Below are 25510 nucleotides of genomic sequence, written 5' to 3' on the forward strand. Positions count from 1 at the left end.
CTGTTGCTGCTTTGTCCTGACAATTTTGAACTCTTTATGCAAAGGAAGCGATAGAACCTCACTGCCATTTCCTGAAGGAAGTGGCAATAGTAAGCCAGTAGCCAAAATGTATTTAACAATTGCATTAACAAGCAGTCGGAGAAGAAGTCTTTCATGCTCTTTGATTCAATACATTTCAACCCTATGTCTGAAGGAAAAGAAGGGAACAAGTTTGGGTTAAATTTACAAGTGGAGGGTTGAACAAAATGGCATGCAGGAATAGGATGTTGTGTCTGGAACTTCGAGTTCCCAGTTGTCAGTCTGTGGCATCTAGCAATGGGACAGCGGCTCGCCTGATCTGAAAAGGGCTTAGACAAAGGCACAAATACAAGTCACTAAAAGCCACATTGAAAAACAAAAGGAGCCCAAGCATAAAGGGCTCAGGGTGAAGAGTTTGCATAAGCAAATTAGCTTTAGTTTACTCAGTTGGCAGAGGTAGTTTCCACATGTCTGCAGCTCTCCTTGTGACTACATCAATGAAAGCACCCTCTTCAGTAGGAGAATCAAGCATTGAAATAAGGGCAGACATCAGGCAATGTGTCAAGGTCACTGGTGTGCTGCAAGTTGAGAAAGAAACCAGCATTAGTATAATGTGGAGGAAGTACATTGGCCGCTTTGTCATTATCCTCATCCTGCTGAACAATGGCAGGCATCTGAATGACATAATAACCACAAGAGAAAATGGTTTCCATCCTCTAAAAATACTGATTTATGTCAAGAAAGTGGAGCCACATGGGAGTCATTCCTGCCTTTAGTGATTGTACAGCATGATATAAGGCGAACACTTACAGACGAAGGATCGATATCCGAGACTGATGATGCCCGTCCGAATAATGGTGTCACTGGCGGCGGCGGCGGCGCATTTGGAGCAACTTTCAGCAAGGTTTTTGGCAGATGAGTAGAATGACAGTCTGGCATTGGTCAATCAAGTGCGAAAAAAGTGTAGTGTGGCTTGAGGTCCCGATAGCTCCATGGGCCCAGGAAGCATGCCAGAGGGAGTCTGGGCAAATCTGGAAATCTGTAGCAAGTCCCTTCAAAAGCTGCTTGCTACCTGCCCAGGAGTCGACGATGGCCTAGGAAACTTGGGTCACATCAGCTCCAGAATTGGAATGGGCTCTTAAAGGAAGGCAGATTTGGGCTATGTGAATAACGACTATGTATTCTCACCAGAGAACAGGAGCATAGGGAAGTCAATGAGCTTTGCTTTTGATCCGAAGAGAGTAACCAGAATCAAGAACAACCTAATTTCTTGGGTTCAGCCATGTTAAGTTTTGGTTCTCACCCTTGATCAACTTCAGGTGCATAGTCGAGCATGTGTCACAGGATTTGGAGTGGTGCTTAGACCCAAGACATCACAGGCAAATGTTGTGCAGTTCTAGGATTACATTTGTTTCCAACACGAGGATGTTTGAATACTGTAGTATTCAGTAACATCCTTGCTGCACTGTCTGAATAATTTTGTAGGGAATGAAGTTTCTTCCATGAACAGGGGTGTTGTCTACATGCGGTTCTGTGTCATGTTAGGGCATGGAGCAGTATCAAGCTAGGCTGAAAGATATAGATCCCAGTCCTTGAGATTTCTGAAAAGGTTATATGAAAAACACATGCTGAGGAACAGGAAATATTATTCAAGAGCCAGCAATCAGTGTGGGCAGGTTGAGTTTCAGGGTCTTCAAATATGTGGTTCTCATGATCTTTCTTAGCACAGTAAAAGAAAAGAAATGCAAACATAAGAATAGGAAAGTATAGTGAGATTCAGATTTGAATTAAAACTGCTTTCAATTGACACTGTGTAAGAGGCAATGCTGAGTCCTTGCACCAACCAAGAATTGATAAAGAGTTTAGAATATTATATTAAATGCTGCTAATAACATACTAGTTATTTACTACACTATAACCTATACTATTTAATGCATTCCTAACCCTTGGATTTTGGTCCAGCCTGACATCTAATCCCTCTCCTTTGGCACCTTCATCCTCTCCTGGACATCCATGTAACCACTGGATACCTGTAATATATATTAGTTTCTGCAGACTGTCTTTTGTACTAATGCTGAAGATAGCTGTACCACTGTATGATAATATATAATTGCTATTATTAAATTAAATATAAAATAAGAATATTAAATATTGGTTATGCTGATCTTATGCTAATGTATTGTAAATGACTGTCATCCCTTGGGGTTTAAATAGTGCAAAGGCAAAACTATTAAATAAATATGTTTTAATTCTTTATTGTTATTTTTTTTAACCTTGACAATATATATTCTTTTTTTATAAAGTTATATCCACTCTCTGTAGTAAACATTTAAGGGTCTGGAGAAATTAGGCTGGATTCAGCTTATGGAGTTGGAATTCTTGTTGACTGGAGACTTTACAGCATGATTTATATATTGGTGGAGAGGTTACTCTGTCACAACGGCAACAGAGTACCCTTCCTGCCAATATAGTGGAATGCCCGCAAAAACATTATTGCGGGCGGACCTTAAGTTTGGCTGCGGCGGAGACTACTCTGTCTCTAGTGTGGCCAAACTTCTCCGACGGCCCTGGAGAGTAAGGGCCATCGTAGGAATGGCTACATATGAGCCAGCGCAATCTAAATGGGCAGACATGTAGTCATTTTTTACTGTTTCTTATTTCCAGGTAAAACCAGGTAGAAAGGAACAGTAAAACCTTTAGAACGCTCCCTCCGCATTAGAAATAACATTCCATGGCAAAGGGAGCATTACTTTTTTTCCTTTTCAAAAAGAAAATCCGTAAATAAAAAGAATACAGTGAAATGCATTGAGAGGAACCGGTGTGGCGGTGGTTCCTGCCCAAGCTTTTTTAAATGACTGCCAGCTAAGCAGACATCATAAACTTGGTGGGTAGAGTAGTCTTGGCCTGGAGGACATAAAGTCCTCCGACAGGTCAAGGGAGAATACTCCTGCTGCATGAAAATAAATCGGGCCATAAGAATACTACAGGTGGTCTCAATAATCAATAAGGGGATGCCAAGCACTCAATGCTTAATACTATTTACAAGATCTTTGGGCTGCCAGGTAAGTCACCCAACCCCAGCTGATAGAATGAATCAAACGTATTCACAATCGTTGTTAAGCAGACACATCTGTATTTTTTTGTAAATATATATATATATATTTTTTTTAAGTTTTATTGTTTTATTGCAAGGAAATACAGCAAAGCATAATAAGCGAAATAACACAATATATTCAAAAGTCAAAATATGTAACAGTTTTTAACAGAATACTTAATGGAAGAAGAATAGAGCAGAAAACAAAGGAAATTAAATCCACTCGGCAATTGGTGCCCAGATTCTTTCCCCCATAATTCTTTTTTTAACCCCCTTCAACTTATATATAGCAGATTCCATGTTGTACATGAATAATAATTTTTCCCGCCACATGAAAAACGTGGGGGGATCCTGACTAATCCATTCTTTGGTAATACAGGATCTGACTGCAGCCATGCAAAGGAAAAGAAAGTAAGAGATTGATCTGGGCCTAGTAACAGTGTGGTCTATGCCAAGTAATACTAATTCGGAAGTTATCTTAATGTCACATTTCAAAATAATAGATATGAAAGTTTCAATTTGTTGGTACAATAATGACAATTTAGAGCAAGAAAAAAACATGTGTAATTCATCGGCTGCGTATACTCCACACCGACTGCAAGTCGTGCCTGCCGTCGTACTCCATTTAACAACTTTACTTGGAGTGTAATACAGATTATGGATGCACATGAAATGTTGGGATTTCATCATCCCGGTTATAAGACACTCTGCAGCCATTTTAATTGACAATAAAATATCAACATCCGGTATGCCTAGACTGTTAGCCCATTTCATCTGACATTGACCCAAATCATCCCCATATTCCTGCATTAAACTTAAATAAATAGCTCCTATACGGGGTTTTTTTTTTAGAAGGTCTAGCAATGGAGTTTTAACTGGAGGAATTAAAGGATGATTCTGTAGAAAGCTGTGAAGTTGTAAATATTTGAAGAAATCATTTCTTCCCACCGAAAAATTAGTCGTTAGATCCTGAAATGAAACCATTTGACCATTATAAAATAAATCACCCAGATACCTTATTCCTTTCTGCTGCCATCTATACATGGTTAAATCATGAAAAATTTCTGGAAATAAATCCTTTGATGTAAGGGGAGTATAGAAGTTTAGTTTCATTAATTTTATATGTTTTCGAATTTTTTGCCAGACTCCAAAAGCTGATTTCAGGGTTTTATATTTAGTTTTTTTGTGATAGCTAGGTTCTACCATTCTCAAAAAGCTACCCTTAAATTTCTCACCCAAGATCATTTGATAAATTGATGGGGTCTGACATTCTAGAAGTTCGATTCTATCTCCCATAATTAGGGGGCCAATGTATTGTAAAACGGCAGAGAAATAATAAAAAAGAAAGTAAGGGACATTCCATCCGCCACACTCGTTGCTAAGAATCATTTTCTTAGCAGCTTTCCTATGGCGTTTATAGCCCCAAAGAAATCGAAGTATAGTTCTCTCTAAATTTCTAAAAGAAAGCAATTGAAAATCCAAAGGTATTGTGCGAAATAAATATAGAACCTTTGGTAGAACCAACATTTTTAAAATGTTAAGTCTACCAAAGAGAGATAGGCGTAGATGATCAAGGCACTGTAATGAGGTATTGATTTGGGTTACTATTGGGTTTAGGTTGCGTTCTGGTATCTTTTCTATAGGTAAAGAAATTTTAATTCCTAAATATATGACTTCTGAGGTGATAGAGATGTTTGCAGGTGGGTTTTCTCCTGAGCAGAGGATTTGAGTCTTTTCCAAATTAAGTTTATAACCCGAAAAAAACCCGAACTGTTTAGCAATCTCATCAATAATAGGTAGGGCTGTTTGAACGTCCGTAGTAGTGATCACAATATCATCGGCGTAGGCAAGAACTCGGTAATTAATATTAGCTAAATGTATGGGTTTAATATTAGCTTCTAAAAAAAAACGGTTAATTAAAGGGTCAATGTAAAAAGCAAAAAGTAGGGGAGAGCAGGGGCATCCCTGACGGGTACCCCTAGTAATTAATAAAGGTGACGATAATTGCCCATTGATGCGAATGTACGCTCTAGGGGAAATATACAACGTTTTTAAGGCTTTTATGATACCCTGTCCTAGTCCCTTCCTAAGCAATATTTCCCAAAGGTAGCCCCAAGCAACCCGGTCGAAAGCTTTCTCAGCGTCTAAAAATACAAGTCCAATATTAGACCGAGTTGCTTGGGACCAATCCAAGAAAGAAAACACACGTCGAATGTGATCGGCAGTGTCTCTAGCTGGGATAAAGCCATGTTGGTACTTAGAAACTAAAGGGGAGATAATATTGGATAGTCTTACCGCTAAAATTTTGGAAAACATTTTACTGTCAGTATTTATGAGTGAAATAGGGCGAAAGGATGAGGGTAATAACAGAGGCTTGCCTTTTTTAAGAAACACCGTAATAATAGAGTCATGCCATGATTGAGGGGCGTTACCATGCTGTGCCTTCAGACATAGATCCAGTAGTTCTACTTTTAAAGCATTCCTAAAGAATTTATAAAATTCTAAAGGAATAGCATCGGGTCCTGCAGCTTTTCCTGAAGCTAGCGACATTAGGGAGAGTTCAATCTCCTCCCAAGTAAATGGTAAGTCTAGTTTCTCCTTCTCTTCATTAGATAGGGTACGATTCAGAACTGAGTCAACAAAGTGATTAATCTGATCTGAGCAATCAGGGCGATCATCATCAGCATATAGCTTAGAATAAAAATCACTAAATACTCTAAGAATATCATCCATTTTACTAACAGTCGTCCCTATGTGATTTTTTATATTATTAATACTAGCATAGGCTGCTTTTTGTCTCGCCCTCTTTGCCAATAATTTACCAGAGTTTTCTCCAACTTCATATAGCTCTGTCCTGAAGGCAGAGACTTGTTGCGCAAACTTTGTAGCAAATCGTTGATAAATCTTGACTTTCAAAGTTGTTAATTTCTTTATAACAGTTTCAGTAGGTAATCCTTGATTGCATGCTTGCATAAGTTGGACCTCTAGAGATCTAAGATTTTTAATTTCAGAGTTTTCTTGGAGCCTAGCTTCCTTTTGTTTGCTTATTGAGTAACTCAGTGTTTCACCCCGAACCCCACATTTGAAGGCATCCCAGACTATTTCAGGAGATGCAGTACCTTTATTATTAGAAAACAATTCCGGGATCCAAGTATTCATGTGGTCAATATAAGATGGGTCATACAGTAATTTGCGGTCAAAAGACCATGAACGAATGGAGTTAGAAGTATTCAGTTCAAATTTAAGCATTAAAGGATTATGATCTGAGATAATTTTCGGCAGAACCTCATATTTCACTTGCACTAAGTCATTGTATAGTCCCTTAAATACAAAAAAATTATCTAATCTAAAGAATCTTTGGTGCGGTGCCGAAAAAAAAGTATACCCAGACATCCCTGCTCTTTTCTCATGCCCTACATCGGTTAATCTATACTCTTGGATAATCCCTTTAAGTGCTGCAAATACCTTCTTCTTCCTACCCTTATATGGAGTACTACTATGAATATCAAATGTTTCTTCCAAATGTAGATTAAAGTCTCCACAGAATATAATATTGGAGGGCCATTGTGCCAGTTCTACACTTAGAAGGTCAAGCGCAGCAGAGTCATCCAGTATAGATGCATACATTGAACATATAGTAATAATCAGTCCTCCATATTTAAGTTCAGCAATCACCCATCGTCCAGATAAATCTTCTTTAACTCTTTTTACTTCCCCCATTCCATGTCTCTTAAGAATTGCGACCCCTCTTGTTATAGAATTCTGGCGAGAGCACCCTACCACTTCCAAACCAAGATCTCTTAAGTTCCCTCTGCTAGACCAGGCAATATGAGTCTCCTGGATGCATACTACATCCACCCGCATAGTTTTTAACATCTGAGCCATAATACCCCTTTTTCTTTTATCATTCAAACCACATACATTGATGGAGTATATCGACAATTTAGCCATTATAAAGTATTTTTAAGTAAACTTTCCTAGACAAGAATACATGAGCAACAATTGCCAAAATTCGGTATCTGCCGTAAGTGGATCTTAAACAGAAAACACATACATCTTCCAGCTGTATGACCTTGCACCCCAAAAAAAAACTTCTTCCCACCCACAACCCCCACTCTTCCCTCCCACCCCTCCCTTCCCCCAACACCCCCCCCCCCACCAGAAGCGTTAGGGCTATTGCCCTCATTGATGGTATGTGAGTATACACTGTGAGTTCCGCCCGGGTCTGACCAGCCTGACAAATAAAGAATAGAACGCATCTAGAGGTATAAAGGCAAAAGAAAAATAGCATAAGACACTGCTAGGGGGTCAGCCCATTCAAACTAAATACAGTATTACCCATAACCTCCATCCTATAAGGATTATTGCATAATTTCTAGGTATTGTTGTGCTTTTATCTCTGAAACAAAAAATAAGGTTCTTCCCTTATGCACAACTTTAAGCTTAGCTGGATTCAATAAGAAGGTTTGACCCCCCTTGGCTTGCATAGGTGCCATAAGCTGTTTAAGTCTCCAGCGTTGTTGAACCGTTGCGGCACAAAAATCTGGTCTAACGAAGAATTCATGCCCCATGCCTTTTCTAGGTTTAGATGGCCTTGCCAAATCATATAAGATCTCTCGGAGAAGATAGTTCTGCACACAGATGAGAATAGCTCTTGGATGTTTCTTCCTCCCCTCCTGATCCGGTTTTTGATTAAATGGGAACCGATGGGCTCTTATAATTTCTTTATCCCAGTCCCATCCAGTAAGTTCCTGAAAGGCATCTGAAAGCATCTCTACTACAAACCGGCGAACATCCTTCCCTTCTGATTTTTCCCCAACTCCCAAAATACGTAAATTGTTACGCCGTGCACGATTCTCTAAATCAGTTAATTTCCAATCCACATCTTGCCTAGTGCTATCCAAGTCCTTAATTGAATTCTTTTGTAGCGTTAACTCATCCTCTACCGCAGATATACGTGTTTCAGTCTCTTGCACTCTCAAATTAGTGTCCGTGCTGGACTTGGCCAATCGTCGAACGACATTCTGGAGTTTACGTACAGCTCCCTGAGTCCGAAGACCCTCAGCCTTGGTTTCCTCTCTGTGAGTTATAATCATACGATACATTGAGGCCTGAAGCTTATATATGGCTTTTAGTGTAACCTCCTCAGTTTCCTCTAGTAACTCTGGAGTTTCAGGATCAGTTTCATTATTTGCACCGGCCCCATCCCATTGAGGTTGGTTCATGGCACTTATATTCTCATTAGATTTCTCCTCTATGACCTTGCGGACAGTATTTGATACTCCTTCATTTATTAAGAAATCAGAGCCGAGCATATCATCCTCTGAGATTTGATTACAATCATCCGCCCAGTCTTTTTCATGAGAATGCCCCTCATTTGGCAGCTCCTCTTCAAGATCTCCTTCCGATGCAACTGATAAATCAGACATTGAGAAAAATTGACCCCCTGATTCTATAGATTCTGCATCTTGTTGTTCTTGTTGCTCAATCAGCCTAGGTGAGACTCTAACTCCCTCTACAGCGAGGCAAAGTTCAGATAATACGTCGTCATCATTCGCTCCCCCTCTCGCTCCGACTCCTTCGTCATCTGGGGCTAAAGCAGCAGAGGGTTTAGCTGGTTGGCTTATGTCATATTTTTTTGGAGTTAGAGCGTGCCAGGGCCTTAGAGGGGGTTGGTTCATTTGTAATACTTTTGTTAGGATGAGTTATAGCCTTTTTTTTTTTATAAATCAGGTATAATGGGCTCTTTGGTAACACCATTATTTTGTAAATTGCGGTTATCTGGCTCTGCTACTGTAGCTGTAATTGATTTCTCAACCAACCCCGGGGTGGTATTTGCAGAATTAGCCAAGTTGGTGGTGTTTTTTTTTGTTACTCTGCCTTTAGGGGCCATGTTTAACCTCTCAAATAATATGTCTCAAGTTTGTATATCAGAGAATGGAAAAATAAAAGTTTATTCATTCAATTAAAGCACTTATATCCTGTCAATTATTGCCAGCTGCTAAAAAAATGTTCAAGCGCCACGAAGTAGCAAACTCGGCAAAATGTATCCACTCACCGGCGGAATCTTCTGTAAATCCAAGCGTAGCAGACAGAAAAAGAAAAGCTCAGGAAACTGCTACAATGTTGATTAATAACTGCAAGGGCTTAAGAATTCAGTCGCCTGCTCAACGCCAGCAAAAACGCCTTTAATCGCGTCCTCAAGCTCCACACAGCATCCGAAACACCACCATTACCTTCCTAGGTGAAGACGCTTTGAATCGGGTCCAGGGTCTGGATTCAATCAATGTGCCACAGATCAAGTCGCAACAATGCAGCAGTCGAAGTAGCAGAAACACACGAGGGGCTTTTCCGTGTGTGAAACACGTCGTTGACACCTCGATAACACAGACGCCCAGAACCGCGTCCTTGCACGCCTCGTAGCAGCCGGTTTCTCAATTGCGATGAGGTGCGGTGAGGCTGGATCGCTGTAAGCACAGAAGCACCTGTGTCCCTCCGTCCGGCGGGAGAAGAACCCGACACGGTTCAGCGGTTCAGCGGCTCTAACAAGAACAAGCCGGTCTTTCTCTTCGGAGCCTCGGTAAACCCCTTACAGCCTCGGACTGTAGCAAGCACCACGGGTTACGCCAGGTTGGATCAATCACCGGGCAGAACGCGAACAGCGAACAGCTCCTCACACGGCTGCAGTAGCGGCCGCCATCTTGCTTCTCCCCTCTTTTTGTAAATATTTTCAATTACATTCATTACCAGTCCATATTCAGTGTGTACCTGCTTTAAACTACCAGAGCTCTCTGAATCATTGGACGTTAATGATCATAGTTACAATGGAAAGAACCCCAGAATCTAAAGTTCTTTTGGTTAAAACAAAAACAGGAATGGCTGAAGATAACCTGCGGGCCAGGGGGCAATTGCTTGAGAAGTATATTTATATATATACTGCATGCATTACTGCAGCCATACTTCTATGGCCTCATATCAGTTAGGGTATTTTTAGGAGACTTACCTTGAAAGAAAGGCTTGGTGCTGTCTTATGGTGTCTAGCTCGTACGTCGAGGAATCGCTCCTTTTCCGCGGAAGTTGCTTCTTTGGATCGTCCCCACTGCTACGCGGGATGTCAATGTTGCTTCTGCTTAGGTGTCTGCTGCCTTCCAGGTTGGAGCCGCTGCTGCAGTAACTGTTATTCACAGTGATGCCCGGGGACAGAAGATCTGTGTCCTAGGATGGAGACAGCCCAAAGGTTAAGTAGCTGTTGAGGACGGCACTCAAAAATACAACGCTCTTGTTAAAATAAGGAACAAGGGATACACTTGAAAATTATATTTGATGCACAAAGCTCTACACAGTTAGGGACCTAGCTAACTTCCACAACAAACTCATGATTACATATTTCTCTAACACTTTGCTTTTAGGGTAAACAAACTATATTACATAATTTCTATTTCTCACATCTACCCTCCTCTCTAATAAGAAAGTGCATTTTGTTGATACAGCTCATAGTGTCTTGTCGTCTAGCCACAAAGCCCTTTGTTTATTTAGAAGAACCTAGATTTGAACTATCCATCAAAAAAGGGAGAACCTTTTTAAATCAAAACCCCAGGTTTTGGTACTATTTGCCTAACAAACATTAGGGAAGGTGATAGGGTGATAGCCTTAAACGTGTCGTTAAGGCCCTAAAGTGATATCTGTACTCCATCTTCTCACCTTACAAAAGCAACAGAGTGAAATAATTAAAGCTAAAATTGACAGTAACAAACATTTTCAAACTTCAAAAAGACAAATCTGCAGGTTGTTTCCATCTAAAATGCAGTGTGGCAAAATAACTACTACAAAAAACAATTTTGACTGCTGACCTGGGAGAAGAGAGGGGAGGCAGATGGAAGATGTTATAGCTCTCTAAACTAAGTGGCACTTTTGGCTACTCTCTGCCTTGGCATGGGGCCAAATAGGATGGGTCTGTGGTCAATAAGGTGGTGCCTGCTTGCACCATAGGTGATAGCCTGATATTGCAATAACGCAGATGTGGCCTGCACAAAGTATACTAAAAGGACTAGATATTTTTTTAAAGAGTAAAGGCCAAGGGGGGAAGTAGTCACAAAGTAGAGAAACAAAATAAATATGCAAAGGAAGAGTCGAATGATATGCAGCTCCCACGTGGGGGAACCTGGGTATGCCCGGCACCTACAACAGGATAGGCCCATAAACGCAAATATTTCCACTTGAAACTCTACCTTTTTTTGCAATTTTCGGGTACTTGTGAGGTCTTGCGCGTAGGCTCCATCTGCACCCAGTGACACCTACCACACTCAGATACTTTTGAAAACTAGACACCCAGGAGAACCCAGGGTGGTGTGACGCGCATGGAATTTACAACGTTTCCTTATGCAGACCCCCTCATACTTCGGCTAAAAACACAAATTTTCGTAATATTTCTGAGATGGAAATTATCAAACACTCAGCATTTCAAAGTCTCCTCATAAAACCACTTTTGTAGTGGCCCAGCAATAGGAAAGGTCCCAAAACACAACATAGACAGATCATATTTTTCCACTCAAATCCAATGCTTTTTAGGGCTCGCGCCCTGCGTTGTAGTGCTCAGCGCTGTCGCGCAGGCGAGAGCCCTTTTGTAGGGGGTTTAGAAACTGAGCCGGGAATCTGCGTTTCCTTTTGGCATCCGCGATTGGCATTTGAGTGCGTGTTTTTTTTTTAAACAGAGCATGCAATAGGCCATAGGCGGGTGCATTGCTCCGCCCATGGCCTATTGGTGTCTGTTACGCGCACCAAAGCCCATGTGGTTTCAATTATCGTGCCCGGACAAGGCGTGATAATTGAAAACATATGGCTCACTGTGGCGCACGCGCACCACTCGCGGGCGTGTTTTTTATTTTACATTTCACTGCTGCTTGTTGGCTTTGAAAATGTACCGTTCAGCTGTTTCAGGGGACACTACAGCTGAATTAACTGAAAGAGAAATGATCACTACTCTCACCTGAAATACAGGTGACAGAACATCGTATTTATTATTGCGCGATTTGTTCAACTGAAATACGATGGCATGGCTGGATTGTTATGGTTTGAATGTTTTTTGCACTGAAATAATCTTTGAGTTTGACAAGTGACAGATCTTTGCCAATCCGCAAATTTCTAGCTTTCTACTTTGCCAACCACTGCAAGGCAGAGGCCCATGGAAAGTGGTCAGAAGCGCTTGAATCTGTGGTGCTGCCTTGAGTTGTTGTGTGATTTAGTTTTAACCAAGTGTCATGTACCCAACGGTAGGTGTTCCAAAAGTTGTTGACATAGTTTGTTGGATTTTAAGGCAAATCTTTACTATCTAACTTTTTAAAATCTACCTTATTTACAAATATTAACGCACAGAGTGTATCTTGGTAATCTTTCTTGAAGCTATTGCTGAGGCCTCCACATTACCCAGCTTTGATAATTCCATATATCATACAGTGCCACATCTTTACAGCTCATTGAAGAGGAAGACTGCTCTACTCCTAACTTTTCTATGGTTATAGATGCATATTGGCTAGGCTTTGGTGCTAAAACGCGTGGCATTCTTAATGAAGGGTAACATTAAAAGCACAAGAATATTACAGATGGTATTCAATTTATTACAGTGGGGTGTTCTGGATTCTTTTTGTGCCCCAACAATTATTTTAGGATGACTCTATGCTCCTACAGTAGTAAATTATTAAAATATATGATATCAGAGTGATGAAGCACTAAAGGGCCAGTTACCCACACTTAGGAATGAACTCCTCTCCCCACACTCTAATATCCCAACTACTCAGGTCGTCTAGGGGTAAGAATGGTCTGGTGAATTAGGAGTGCAATTTGTAAAACTGCAGACTCAATTTAGCACTCACTCATGACATCTCTATGTAAATTTCGGTTAGTAACTAGAAGAAAGAAGTATATATAGATCAGGCAGTAACACGATACTAAATTCATTCATAGTACTTGCACTCCATGGCCAGATTCTTGCCATCTCGGTTCCACATTACTTCAGGAATCATTGTGATGGCTGCACATGGAGCTGCTGTGATACTTTCACATCACCTTGTGGCTAGAAAGTAAGACAAAGGGTATGTGGACGGGGGAGTTCAACATCCTGATTGACACAGAATGCAGACACTGCCTCCAGCTGCATCTCTACGCTAAACTGATGTTCTTCTGGTTTATGTGTAAAGCTAATGAGTTGGAGGACAAGGGGTGAAACTGTTAGCGTGTGAGCGTTGCCCATATCACCCGCAAGTGTATTTATCTGCCAACATAAGTGATCATTTAACTCTTGCGATCTTACACCGTATTGTGCGTGATCTCCTCATATGTTATTAACCATACATGTTTCTAAACAGGTGCGCTGAACACTCATGTTTGTCTTATCATAGCAAAACGGATCAATGGATTATTTTACAGACTAAAAAGGTACCAAATGACACCCTCTGTGTCATAAAATATTTGTACACATTTCTTCTACAGTTTCGGAGTTCTGAGCACAGAAAAATCTACAATGGAAAGTCTCATTTTGCTGGTCAGTGAAGAACTGAGAAGGCAGCCCTTATGACTAAAGAACAGTTTCATCGATCACCACCAAGTATAGCACGCTCTTATATGCCCTTCAAGTAGGGTGCCCATTAGTAAAGGGTGTAAGAGGTCATACTCCAAAGTATGTGTGTGTAATAAATAAAACATTAAAAGAGACAGACAAGACAGGTGAGGCACGACAAAAGTCCTCATCCTTCTTTTGAACCCAACGGTTCATCCAGGTACTTAAGAAATACGCAAACCATTTGTCCACTAGGCCTAGTGCACCTACAGCTTCTTCAGGCTAATGGTAAAATCAAGAAACATCAACAGTTCTGCTGCTATAGAGGGGGGTCCAGAATCTAAGACCGAAGTCTGACAAGGGTGTCTTTGTTCCGCTTCTGGCCAAGAAGTCAAATGGTTTCATATCTTGAATAGTTTTTACATCAAGGTAACCCTGACGCTGTATAATGGCAGCCTTCACCAAGGTTTTTTTCCTCAACATTTTCATTAGTTTTCACACAATATATACAAATCCTGGCAACATTTCAGCAGGTGTAATTGTCTTATCCCTAATCAAAAGATATGAGGAAAGACCAAGCTCTTTTGCTTACATCATATCATTCTACTGATAAAGTTGAATATTGACCCCCAAGATCGCATTATAAATTCATCCTTTGTTCCAGGTTGGCCTAGTCCAACATTAAGCAAAATTCCCATCTTTTCTGGTGGCTCATGACACCCAAGAATGAAACCCAGAAACTCTAGCATTTTTTGTCCACACAGTGATATAAATGTATTATGAATGCAACAAATAGATATCGAAAGAGGGTACTGTTTGCTAAGCAATAGACAATATGCCAAACTTCACAACCTAACAGCAAGATGTTCAAAGGAGTTAGACATCAGTGTTTGGTAACTTAAGAAAGATTTGAGTATGAAACTAGCCAGCATCAATGGAGTGCTGGCTTTCTGGAAAGTTCTTTGGTCTGCATACATATTTAAAACAGCATTAGTCCACGGTGGCCCAGTCAAGGGGTTTTAGGTTATCTCCATTTTTTAGGTCGAGCCTAGCGGGAGCGCAATTGCGCTGCTAGCTCTGTGAGGCATGCAGTAGTCGAGTATGCTGTAGAAGCCTCACCCACTCTAAGCCCATACTTTTAATTGGCTGGTGTCATTGTCCTTGGTAAATGCTAGCTTCTGATCCATTATGAGGCTTGTTAGTCACTCCTTATTACCACCTTGTTCCTTTTACCTTTGCAGTGCCGGAAAATGGTAGTCCATGCACTAATACCACCTAGGCCGGACTACAGTAATTCATTGTACATAGGCTTGCCACAATATTTAATCAAAAGGCAACAGTGGGTACAGAATAGATAGGACTGCCCACCTCATTATAAACATCACAGGAAAGAATCCATATCCCAACATCTCTGGGAGCTACATTGGCTCCCAGTAAAACAAGCATGTGCAATGTAATAGGTCTCCCATTACTGAATGTTTGAGCTATTGGTGTTGCATTATTATTAGCAATGCCAATAGTTCAAATGTTAATAATGAGAGACCTATTGCATTGCAAAAGCTTGTTTGCAATGTGGGCAGCTGTGGATTTAGGGCTTGGATCAACGCCACCCAGGGAAACCAACCAAACACAGGCATTTCTAAAAACTAGACACCCAATGGAGTTCAGGGTTGTGTGACTTGAGTGGATTTCACAACGTTTTCTTCGTCAAGCCCTCTCGAAACTTTAGCGGGAACACACAATTTCCTCGCATTTCTGTAAGGGAAAGTTTCAGATCCTGCAGAGATTCACAAATTTCATACAACCCAGTATTCCCGCGTCTTGCGATAAAAACGGTGTCCCCTAGTGTGGGTGAGCCCAGGGCTTATTGAACTTATAAAGCGCGCCATCACCTCGAGAGGCATCCTGGCGCTGGCAGCATCAAAGGCGAAAAGAAGGGCGGCTGGAGGCAGGCTGAAGATTTAAGAAGAGCGGGGAAAAAGCCAAGTTTTTAGCTGCCTTCTGAAGGCAGGAAGGCAGTTAATCTGCCTGAGTTCAGTGGGCAGAGAGTTCCAAAGCTTGGCCGCAGCCACACTAAATGATCTGCCTCCCGCTCTAGATCTTTTAAACCTGGGTACAGCCACCACCCTGGCCAAGGAGGATCGCAAGTTACGGGCCGGTACATACCACGAAAACATCCTTTGGAGACGGGCTGGGCCAAGCCCGTGAAGGGCTTTGAAGGTCAGACATAGGGACTTAAAGGTCACCCTCTCCCTCACTGGGAGCCAGTGTAACTGAGCCAGAGCCGCAGCAGAAGAGGATCTCATTGGCCAGCCTAAGGCAAGTTTAGCTGCTGCAGACTGGAGTCTCTGAAGCCTATCCATGAGGTAGCTCGGGGACTCCAGCAATAAAGCGTTGCAGTAGTCTAACCTGCTGAGTACGGTGCAGCGTACCACCTCTATCCGCGCAGTAGGCGGTAACAGGGGCAAGATTTTTCTCAAGAGGCGGATAATGTTCATGCAACTAGCTGCCACCTTAGAGACCTGCGCCTCCAAGGAGAGGTCACTGTTGAACATAACACCCAGGTTCCGGACTACCTTCACCGGCTGGACCAATGAGGAAAAGTCCTTCGGCCAGAAGTTACAAGGTAATGAAGGACTTATCCTAGGCCAAGGGCAGTATAGCACCTCGGTCTTCCCTGAGTTAAATTGCAGCGAGTTGGCTTCCAGCCATTCTGCAGTGGCTCGCATGCAGCTGTGAAATTCCTCCAAGGAGGTAGAATCCTTCCCCTCCAAGGACAGAATCAGCTGCGTGTCATCAGCGTAGTTGACAATTTCGATCTTAAAATGTTTGATGACAGCTATAAAGGGCTTCATATAGATGTTAAAGAGAACTGGGCTAACTGCCGATCCCTGAGGAACGCCATGCGAGATGGTAGAGAAGGCAGATTGAAGGGGAGGAAGGGACACAGCTTGTTCCCTACCTTGAAGGAAGGACTCAAACCACCCTAGGGCACTCCCCACAACTCCTACATCTCTCAGCCTGTCCAGCAGAATGTCATGGTTCACCGTATCGATGGCGGCAGACAGGTCAAGCAGGATCACAACCCCTGCCTGTCCCCTGTCTGCCCGCCAACGAAGCTCATCAAGTACGGTCACAAGGGCCGTCTCGGTGCCATGAGCTGGACGGAAGCCAAATTGAACATCGTCCAGAAGCTTATGCTGTTCGAGATATTTAGAGATTATGAGTTTATGATTGGAAAGGTCCCAAAACTCAAGATGGACAGATACATTTTTTCTACCCAAAGTGAGCTGTAGAATTTGAGCCTGGGCTGGACTGCCACCAACGGAAAACTACCAGGTCCAGATATTTCCAAAAACTAAACACAAGATGGAGTCCAGAGTGGTGTGACTGGTGTGGATCTTACAACATTTTCTTATCCTGAAGCCTTTATGTACCTCAAATTGAGGGTAAAAACATGCATTTTCCTTTCATTTATACGTGGGAAAGTTTAGGAATCTGCAGAGAGACGGAGATTTACATTAACCCCGCTTTCTCACTCTTCTCTCAATAAAAGTGGTGCCCAGCTTGTGTGGTTGGGCCCAGTACCTGCGATAGGAAAGGCCCCAAACGCAACTTGAACAGATAGGATTTTTCCACTCAAAATAGACCCTTTTTTGCAAAGTGGGTATTTGGGGCTTGGGATTGGCCACTACCCAGCAGAACCAAACAAATCAAGACATTTTTGAAAACAATATACTCAGGGAGTTCAAGCTGGTGTGACCTGCGTGGATCTTATGATGTTTTTTTACCCAGAAGCCCTTGCAAGCCTCAAATTTTAGTTTGATAAAAACACACATTTTCCTCACATTTCGTGGAGGGAAAGTTTTTGGAATCAGTGTTGATCCACATGGGTCCAACCAACCAGCATTCCCATCTGTCGCCCAATAAAAAATGGTTGTCTAGGTTGTCCCAGTACCCACATAGGAAAAGCGCTAAAAAGTAACACGGACTGGTCAAATTTTTCCACTCAAAACCAGCACTTTTTTGCAATTTGGGTAGCTGTGGATTTTGTACCAGGGGGTGTCCGTCACCCAGGGAAACTGACCAAACCCAGACATTTCTGACAATTGGCCACCTGGGGAAGTCAATGGGGGTGTGACTTGTGTGGTTCTTACATCATTTTCTGACCCAGAAGCCCTTGGAGACCTCAAACGTTTGCTAAAAATTAGCATTTTTCTCTATTGCCACTTCTGGGGTGGGGCTGTATGCCAGAGAGGGCTGCCGCATCCTTTTGTTTAATTTGGTGCCATTTAGAAATCTCAGGTGCCTAGTTGGCTTTCTGTCCCTAACCGGCAGCAAATTGGGCAACAAAACCCCTATCTGTCCCGGGGGCAGCAGAAAGACATTATGCCCTTTTTGCTTGTAAGGGTATGCCCCAAAAGCCATGGTAGGATGCTCCCGCCCCTTTGTTTTACCCAAATGCAATATCCTCGGAGTGTAGTGGACTTCCTACCTCCCTGGGGGTATTCTATGGCAAACCTCTCCAATCAGGACAAACCTCCTATGCGCCTCCCAGGGGGGGCAGAGAACTCTACTGCCACTTCTGACCCTCCAGGATCAGAGCAGGACGGGGGTTGTGCTGGGGAGCACCAGAGCAAAACACAATAGCCGCTGCTTCAATGCTAGGCACTTTGATGTGAACTCTGTGTCAATAGATTCCCATTGTGGACACAAATTATGTGACGGTCACGTCAATAGCGCCTATAGAATTTTAATATCTAGAGCATTGTCTTTATCCAGTCCTACATCTCTAATTATCACCAACAATAAGCATTATAGAATGTTGTGTTATTTATGATGACGTCTGCTTGGGTTTTAAGGTGGACTGTGACATCATTCACCAGTTGGCCTCTTTAGGATCTCAAATGGTGTGACGGTCCACAATGACATTGTGTGCAAACCACAGCAGGGTCAGGCTCAAAAAAGAGAATAAACTTGTTTCCCAAAGTTTGTGACAAGCAGGTTGGACATTAAATGCATCCTGTCAGGTATTGTTCTGCAATTTTAAGTAGTTTGTGCGGTATGACTCAAAAGCAGATAATCAGATGCACTTCCCATCCAAACAATGTAGCAACTGACATTTTCTACAGAAGTTCTCTGTTTTTCTGATCTCAGGGCTTGAGAGTTGTGTATTTAGTATTTCGTGCTATGATGAGCTTGCAGTCTATATTTGCAAATACGTACTTCACCCTGGAAAAGAACGGGATACTTACCTGCACAAATAATATTACAGCTAGAGGCTACTTAAGATTCACCTGTGTATGCATCATCCTGCCACCTACTGGATGAATTCGTAAAAGCACCTTGTTAAAATGTCTATAACTTTTGGGCATTGACCGCTGATCATGCTATGTGATCCACGAAGACGTTGAGAAGACAACAATGCCCCATAAAGCAGACACCATTTTCACATGGTTTTACTTATGGTACATCTCTAAACGGCGAAGAGGGAAAGGAAAGTGAGAAGCGAAATAAAAGGGGGACATAGTGCCTATAAATGGTTTGCTGTGTCAGCATGCTTAGATGCATGTGCTTGGTGTGTATCTATGTTTTCATATACACACGCAAAGGCCCTTGTGTGTGCAAAAGATATGGGCTTTGGCAGAATTTGTTAAACTACAATGTTATTCACAGTTTAACTGAGGAAGACTTCAAGCTACAGAACAGGAATGCATTATAGAAATGCACATAATATAAAATATATAATATAGCACATAGTGCTTTCCTATAGTTCTGTATTTGATAACGTGGTCTGTGTGCAGCCTATGAAGATAATTCAGTACAGGGGATTATGTTGGTGCCTTCTAGCACCTTTCATAAGATAGTAAGCAGGCAGCGTTCAGTAAAAAAAAGAACATGGCATATTCAATATGCCGCCTTCCCGAAGTATATGATCTTGCTATAATATGTACAACAATCTGCTTAGACAATAATAGGCTAAAGTAATGTTGGTGTTACTCAGGGCTGGCTGTAGCGCTTGGTGCAACAATTTTTGTTAGCACCCCCAAGAACCTCCTTCCCACAGATTCTCTCACTGCCACCCACCAACAGTGCCCATCATGTTTCCATAGTCCCACTCTCACATGCATTTCATTTGTTTTATAGCCAAACTCAAACCAGTATAGGGTGTCAGAGCACTTTACATCTCACACATTATACAGAGAAAATAAATCATACAAGTGTAAATCAGTCTATAGGAAATGTTACATAATACAATGTGGATTACAAGGTGTAGGTATTACATGTCATCCCTACTAGTAGGCGTAATATTTTATGAGTGTTTGATCTGGAGAAACACGACCGCAGGGATGAAAACTTACCACAATGGTAGCCAAAATAACCCTTTTTAGCAACATTAGGATAATAAAAGACGGGGGGAAAAACATATTGTTAAAACCTATACTATGCAGGTTGCATGCAGCTGTTTGATGACAGTTCACAGGTCACTGTGCTACATTAGGATTATTATGGGGATATCATTATTAGGATACATTATGAACCGCAAGTAACAAAAGCCATACTGTAACAAAAGCAGTAACCCACTACTGAGCTATCTACATACAATACTGTTCCTTATGTACATGGTACATGTTCTCTGCAACAGGCATATTAACCCTCTGCACTATAAAATAAATAAAAAATAAAAAAAACTTTATGATGAGTCAAAACTGCCAAAATTCCCATCGACATTTTTATCGTTGCCTGAAAACTGTTGGACACAAGGAACACTGCAGCAGATGGTTTTCAACCCATAAGTTATTTCAAAACATACCACCCCCCCTAGATTGGAGCCATGTGTTGCTGAACCGGTCGCACAGCTACCCTCACTGGAGCAAAGTGGACTTCTGGCAGGTCCACTGGGAGGAAGTTGTCCAAGTCAAGTCTTGAAAGAACAAATGTACTATGGTCTTGAGGCACTGGTCTGCAACAACGTAATTAATGTTCTGCACAACAGTCTCAGTGGGAAACTTAATGAAATGTGCGGCTGGAGGTTATGCTTTTGTTGAAAGTAAGGCTAAATATTTTGAGACATCAATTACTGCATGGTTAGAAGTCCCTGGTGCTGCAGGAGGCATTTAATTAAAGATTTCTCTGGCATGTTCGAGAGTGTGAAAGAAGGCGAAATTCTGCCTTTCAAAGGTTAAGCTTCAAATGGTGAAATCTCACCCATTCTTGAATGATATTGAGAGTGTGGGCCGGGTGTGAAATGTTCTCAGGCAAAGAGAGGTTGACGTACAGCTGTGTGCTATCAGGGTATTGATTTGTTGAGAATCACACCAAGGGGTTTGAGATAAAGATTAAAGAAGGTTGAATCCACTTTGGAATCTTGCGGTACTTGTTGCAATAAGTTAATAGGTGAGAGAAACAGTTTGACAATAGTATTCAAATATGATATGTGCCACTTGTGGATAACGCCACCAATGCCCACGAGCTCTTTCAGAGTTTTGATAAGACGATTTCAATATGTAATGAGGTGTGCTGGTGAACTAGGTGTAGAGACAAAGAAAGTTTGATGGATTTCACTATTTTCTCAAAGGAATTGCGTGAATTCTACACATTGCTTTCAGAAAATGTGACTCTCAAAACATGTTTAGGGTAACTGAGACCTTTACACATTTCACGATTTACTTATGTTGGTTGTTTTTCAGGATTCATTTTTCTTGTGAGAAACCTTCACATTAAAAATGCGCCTTTTAGCCAGCAGTGGCGTGGAGGGATGTGGCTAGACTCTCACCCCCTCTCCAGTTCATACCCTCACCAGTTTCCCGCAACTAGACATAGCTTCCCTCAGGCAGCTTATGAACCGAATTAAAACAGGTTCCCCATCGGATCCATGCCCTCCTAGAATCTTCCGAATGGCGCTTCCAGGTCTAGAGGGACACATCATCTCCTTACTCAACAACTCGCTAGACACTGGATATTTGCCATCCAGCTTTAAAGAGGCACGAGTTAAGCCCCTAATAAAAAAGCTTGGAGCAGACACAACCAACTTAAAAAACTATAGACCAATATCCCAGTTACCTTTTCTGGCCAAAATCCTAGAACAACATGTTCTGAAAACTCTCTCGCCGTTCCTGGAGGCTCACCATGTTCTCCAGGGACGCCAAGCTGGGTTTCGAGCCCATCATAGCACTGAGTTGGTGATGCTCTCAGTGCTTGATGAGCTTAGAGTTATGGCTGACGGTAAAAAACTGTGTGCCCTGATATTATTAGACCTATCAGCGGAATTTGATACTGTCAGCCATACTCTCCTACTGGACAGATTGGCCACTTTAGGTATACAAGATCTAGCTCACCGATGGCTTGAATCCTTTCTCTCTGGCAGGACACAAAGGATTCAATTGGCAGATGCAACATCTGACTTGGGCTCACTTGACTGCGGAGTTCCCCAGGGATCAGCACTATCCCCACTCCTTTTTAATGTTTATTTGCAACCCCTAATAACAACTCTGGCTAATATGGGCTGCAAAATCTTTAACTACGCGGATGATACCCAGTTGCTGTTTAGCATTGACAACACGGCATCTGCGCAGATCCAAGCCCAAAACATTCTCAGCTATACCGTGAGTTGGATGACTGGCAACTCACTAAAAATCAACCCGGACAAAACAGAGGTGCTCGTTATCCCTGCAGCGGAATCACCCTGGAGCAATCTGTTCTGGCCCCAGGACCTAGGTCCCACCCCCAAACCATGTTCAACTGTAAAAAGTCTAGGCATAAAAATTGATCATGAACTTTTAATGGCTAGCCAAGTTTCATCAGTGGTGGGTACGTGTACGGGACTAATTAGACAGCTACGGAAATTGGTCCCCCTTCTTTCTACTTCCACACTCCGTACGATAGTCTCAGCGATTATAATCTCAAGGCTGGACTATGGGAATGCCCTCTACCTGGGTCTTGCCCAGGCATTGATAAGTAGATTGCAAGTGGTCTTAAATAATGCAGCTAGATTGATCTTCAGGTTGCCAAGACGGACCCATGCCTCACCACTGTTGCATAAATTGCATTGGCTCCCCATAAAACAGAGAGTGAATTTCAAGAGCCTCTGTATAGCCCATAAAGCTATACACGGCATAGCACCTATCTGTATAAAAGAACGCCTTGAGGTCTATACTCCTGGAAGCTCATTAAGGTCTTCTGAGGCACAATTGTTGTCATGCCCTCGGTACAAACTATCCTCTAAAGGCGGTAGATCTTTCTCAGTGCTGGTTCCACAGCTCTGGAACAAACTACCTGAGCATCTCCGTAAAGCATCCAACTTGCTCCACTTTCGGAAATCGCTCAAAACTCTCTTGTTTAAAGAAGCATTAAGCGCAGTTTAACCACTGATGACCCGTGTGCCTTTAACCCGCTCAGCTGCCGTCTTCTCTTCCCTGGGCCCAAGCGCTAAGAGACCTGTCGGTGATTTGGCGCTATATAAATCGAAATTAACATAACATAACATAACTCTGTGAGGAAAGTAACAATCCAAAATCGATGCCTCTCTCCAATGTAGATTATTGTTGATCTGGGCACTGAACAATATATGCTACTACACGCTTCCCCGAATTTTTTTTTAAAGCATGAGCTACTATGGACTGGGATAAACACATGGATGAATATGTGATGTGGGCCTCAAATGGCACCAGTGTGACACCAAATCACCCTCTCCTGACTCCCAACCCCTTGTTGGTATCTGCAAGTTCCTATACATTTGCACAGGATTATACTGTTGTAGGATGGTAGATTGGGAGACATACTCCAGTGGACATATCAATTTAGCTGGGTAATTTTAGTATATGTCTTTTTGTTATTTTATACATGTTAATAAATCAATAACTGTTTTAAAAAATATGTGCCTGTATATACAGCCTTCCACATACCCTAGGATTATCAAGGTTGTAAGTGAGAGTGACTGTCTCAATGTTTTCCTAATCAATTTTAGAAGTTTTCTTTCATCGTACAGACCTCTAGAGAACCAAAACTAATGATCTGGGTCTAGCGGATGTATAAGTGTTTTGCAAGGCATGACAGACTGCATGGACTTGAGCTTGATGCAGGCAATATGTGTTTTCATATCCTATAAATCAAAAGGAAAAACCAGTCCACCAGACCATAAATATGCCCCCCAACCAGCCAAACAACTGGCCCACACACTGAAATGGCAGGTCTGCCCTTCGGGCACTGCCTGATTACCCTACAGGTCAGTCCGACCCTGGAGACAAAGTTCAAATAGTTTTAGGGAGCAGTAGCCATTACGGAGAACACAGATATTCTTGCTGGAAACAGACAGGATTATACTGTGAAGAAAGTCTCTATCTACTCCTCAGAACAGTTTGCATAGCATACGGGCAAGTATGCAAAGTTGCAGCTCACGATCTTATATGCATCAATGAGATTTGAGTGAGGGTGACAAAGGGAGATATCTTTGGAGTGCAAAATAATATTAAGGTTAGGCAATATAGAGAAGAATTAGTTGACAATAAATACAAGATCAAAGTAACGTGAAAGGTATCCAAAGGTGGTGGAGCTTGTCGTTACCATCAATAGAATAGTATGGTAATGAAATCTGACCTAACCTTTATAACAGGATAGGGAACGATGCGAGTGTTTCAAGTGTGCCTGGAAATAGGGTCCAAATAGTACATTAACAAGAAGCTCAGACTGAAAGAATCAAGTTGGAAGTATCAGACACTCAATGATTTTAATGCTGTTCCTGCTCATGAGAGGAACGAGGTAGCTTGGAGGGTGAGTTTCAAGCAGCCAAAACACAGACGGGGAAACAGAAGAAATCTGTGTGAGTTGAATGGGTTAGGAAAGTTGAGGCCTGTAGGGGAGAGAGGTGAAGGAGCAGCAGTTACCAATACAGAGTACAGTCAGGGAAGAATGCCAGGGATAAAGAGGAAAGGACATCACAAGATAAAATATAAAAGAAGGCCGGTGGGAGCTTCTTAGGATGAAAGAAAAGAGAACTGCTAAATCGGTATCTGTGGTGGAAGAGGTGAGGAAGTAGAAAAGGAGCTGCAGATGAGAGAACCATTGATTATGGAAAGTGGGGGGTATAAAACTATGGATAAAGAGAGGATGTCTTGTGGGTTCAACTGGAAAATATGCATGTGGAATCAGAAGAAGTCACTGGATGAGGTGTAGTGATCCTAGGGTTTAATCGCCTTAGTAGCAAGAAAGGAGTAAGCAGTGAGAAGGGTATTGGTCGCTAGGAAAAATACACTAAGATAGATACATAGATGCAGTAGAAAGGTGGTGGGTGGGGTGAAGGAAATGATGGAAAGTAGAGGTCTTAGAAGGGCTAAGAATCAGAAAATGATAGTCAAATTATGAAAGCTTCCTTCTTGCCATACTTAAAAACTTAAATAGAGAAATTGGGTGCAACAAGTGAGGAGAGAGAGACTGACACATTAGGGTCCAAATTATTTTTTTCAATGTAGTATCAAAATGAAAGTGTTTCAAGAAGATCTCACTTCAAAGTACAGTGTTAGGTGAGAAAAATTTGAAGTATGTTTTGAGACTGTCATATAAAGTGTGAAACTGGTTAGTAAAGAACATTTATGGGTGCAATCACATTAATGTTACACTATTTCCAGAAAGACTTGAAGGGCAAAGGATTTTGAAAGAGTTGAAGCGGATTACCCTAGGTGACTACAGAAGGAGGAGAGATCAGAGGGTGGCACAGCAACGGTACCTATTCTCAAAGAGTAGTAGGAAGAGTGAGTGGAAACATGATAAGCTTAAACAGGGATGGACCTTAAAAGAAAAGAATATGTGGAACAATACATCAATCTATCAGTAAAAATGGGCCCGAGTGA

General features: G+C 41.9%; 1 protein-coding gene across 8 annotated transcripts in view; it reads right to left on the reverse strand.

Moving 5' to 3' along the window:
• Positions 1 to 25510, reverse strand: part of PITPNM2 (phosphatidylinositol transfer protein membrane associated 2) — a 1093290-nt gene that overhangs the window by 184841 nt on the left and 882939 nt on the right. For all 8 annotated transcript variants that reach the window (XM_078667590.1, XM_078667587.1, XM_078667588.1 and 5 more), the window contains one exon: positions 10116 to 10327. In XM_078667590.1, the coding sequence (XP_078523716.1) occupies positions 10116 to 10327 (212 nt within the window). The remainder of the gene's footprint in view (positions 1 to 10115; positions 10328 to 25510) is intronic.

This window comes from Lissotriton helveticus, chromosome 11, assembly GCF_964261635.1.
Source record: "Lissotriton helveticus chromosome 11, aLisHel1.1, whole genome shotgun sequence".
NCBI classification, from domain to species: Eukaryota; Metazoa; Chordata; class Amphibia; order Caudata; family Salamandridae; genus Lissotriton; species Lissotriton helveticus.